Consider the following 1999-nt stretch of genomic DNA (forward strand, 5'->3'; position numbering starts at 1 on the left):
CTAAAAACAAAACCCAGAAAGAACCCAAAACCAAAAAACTAGGCTTTTTTATAAAGAGCTTAAGGGATACTGTATCTTAGTTGCATCAGTCATGTCATTCATCTGTTTATTCATTCTTCCCTAACAGATTTTTGAGACCCATGAAATAATTCACTACAAAAATCACTGACTCCACTGCAAGATGCTTCCCAATCCCTCCCCAATTTGTGTATCTCTTACTGGGTTGTGATTTGTTCCCTGCTGGTACATCTGAATTGCTTTATTTTTATTGTGCTTAAGGGCAATAAAATCTACCAGCTATTCCTGTGAACCATGATGATCTAATTAACAGCTCTTTGAAAAGTGCAGCTAATGCCATGTTTGCAAACTGCAGTACTTTTATATTTTCATGTCTTTCAGCTTTTCTTTTTTAATTAAGCATCTTTCGTACTAACTCACTCGTGTATGGTACTGTTCGGTAGAAGCACAGGGTCCATTTACCACTGTCTCAAATTTTCCCTCCGTAGGAAGCAGAGACCCCACGTAGTGTACTTGAAGAAATTGGATTGACATAAACCTTCACTTCAGCTGATGACGTCTCAGTGTTTCATACTGTAAATGTTCACTGCCTTCATTGTAATGTTTAGCTAATGGTGTAAGATGCTGTTTGTCAGTATTACTGTTTTGCTAAGCTGCTTCATTCAGGCCTACGAGAAAAATATCTCCTTTTTGAAAAGGGAACAAGAAACTAAAGTCCAAATATTGTCAATGAAAGGGAATTAGATTTAAATTGACTCAGTGTCTCCCTTCACTGCATTTATAGGAAAATGGCATTTGACTTCAGTAAGTGTACTGTTTTTTATAAGCAAACTTGACTTCAGGAAATAAACGTATCATTATGACATAGCATATCTAAATGAAAAGAAACTACATGGACAACTCCAAATATGAAATGTTATGCTGTAGAAATTGTGTTTATGCAACCAAAGACTTTTGTTCATCTACATTTTAGTCTCCACTTGTGATAATTCTGCTTATTTCAGTTGGTGCGTAAAGATTGGAAATACCTGTTTACTACTGAATTTGTCGTTATACCAAAGAATCCTGTTAGGATCTGCATATCAAACTGGTAAAAACTGTTCAGGTGACACTGCTTTTTGCAAGAAAACTGCAAACTGATCAACTTGCTAGAAATGAAGGTGTATTTAAACATAGCTACCTTGAGCAAAACCTGTGCAAGTTACTATAGTAAAAAGGGAATGCATGTAGTTAAAAAAAAAAAAATAAAAATTTCCGGATAAGGAAACTATTTTAAAATCTGATATTAGCTTGCTCTGACCATAAACAGAAGAGAGGCGGTAGGCTTTCTGGCTGCATAGGGAGGTACATAACAAAAATCGGATACTTTTGAAGATGGGGAAGAAGGAGCTTTACAAAAGGGACTTTATTATTTTCTTTCAAACTCTACAAATTGATTTGTATTTATTGGTGTTTTATAGTTATGCTTTAATGGGTGTATAGGTACCTTTAAAAAAAAACCCCAACCAACCAACCACACTAAGTGTCAATGTCATTTTAATGGCTCTTCGTGACTTACACCTTTAACATGTGACACATCCCTTATGGAACTCCTGCGCGGTGTATGGTTGAACCAACTAATTTGCAGTGAGAGCTTTTACGTATTAGATTTGTACAGTAGATTCACTGCAACTGATGTAAAGTGATACCAAGTAATATTTTGACATGTTGAGCAGACTCAGTCATTATAAACTAAACCTGTTTCACTTGAGGAAATTTGATTCATGTATGCTTTTGAGTTTGGAGGAGGCAGTGCCACACTTTGCTGTGCTCCCTTCCCTCCCAAGTACCTTCTGTCGAGGAGTCCGTGTTTTGGCTTCTTCACTTGTGTAAGTTGTGCCACGTTTTCACAGAACTTACACTTTGGTGTAAACGCTAGCCTAAGCGTTTACACAGCCATCTGGAGAGCTAGACCGTGGGCTTGATGTGATCTAGGTTAAAC

General features: G+C 36.9%; 1 protein-coding gene across 1 annotated transcript in view; it reads left to right on the forward strand.

Moving 5' to 3' along the window:
- Positions 1–1254, forward strand: part of AP1S2 (adaptor-related protein complex 1, sigma 2 subunit) — a 30425-nt gene extending 29171 nt beyond the window's left edge. Inside the window, exon 4 of the mRNA XM_009701446.1 lies at positions 507–1254. Coding sequence (XP_009699748.1) covers positions 507–554 — 48 coding nt within the window. The 3' untranslated portion in view covers positions 555–1254. The remainder of the gene's footprint in view (positions 1–506) is intronic.
- The last annotated feature ends 745 nt before the right edge of the window (positions 1255–1999 follow it).

This window comes from Cariama cristata, unplaced genomic scaffold (genome assembly GCF_000690535.1).
Source record: "Cariama cristata isolate BGI_N322 unplaced genomic scaffold, ASM69053v1 scaffold42015, whole genome shotgun sequence".
In the NCBI taxonomy this organism is placed as follows: domain Eukaryota; kingdom Metazoa; phylum Chordata; class Aves; order Cariamiformes; family Cariamidae; genus Cariama; species Cariama cristata.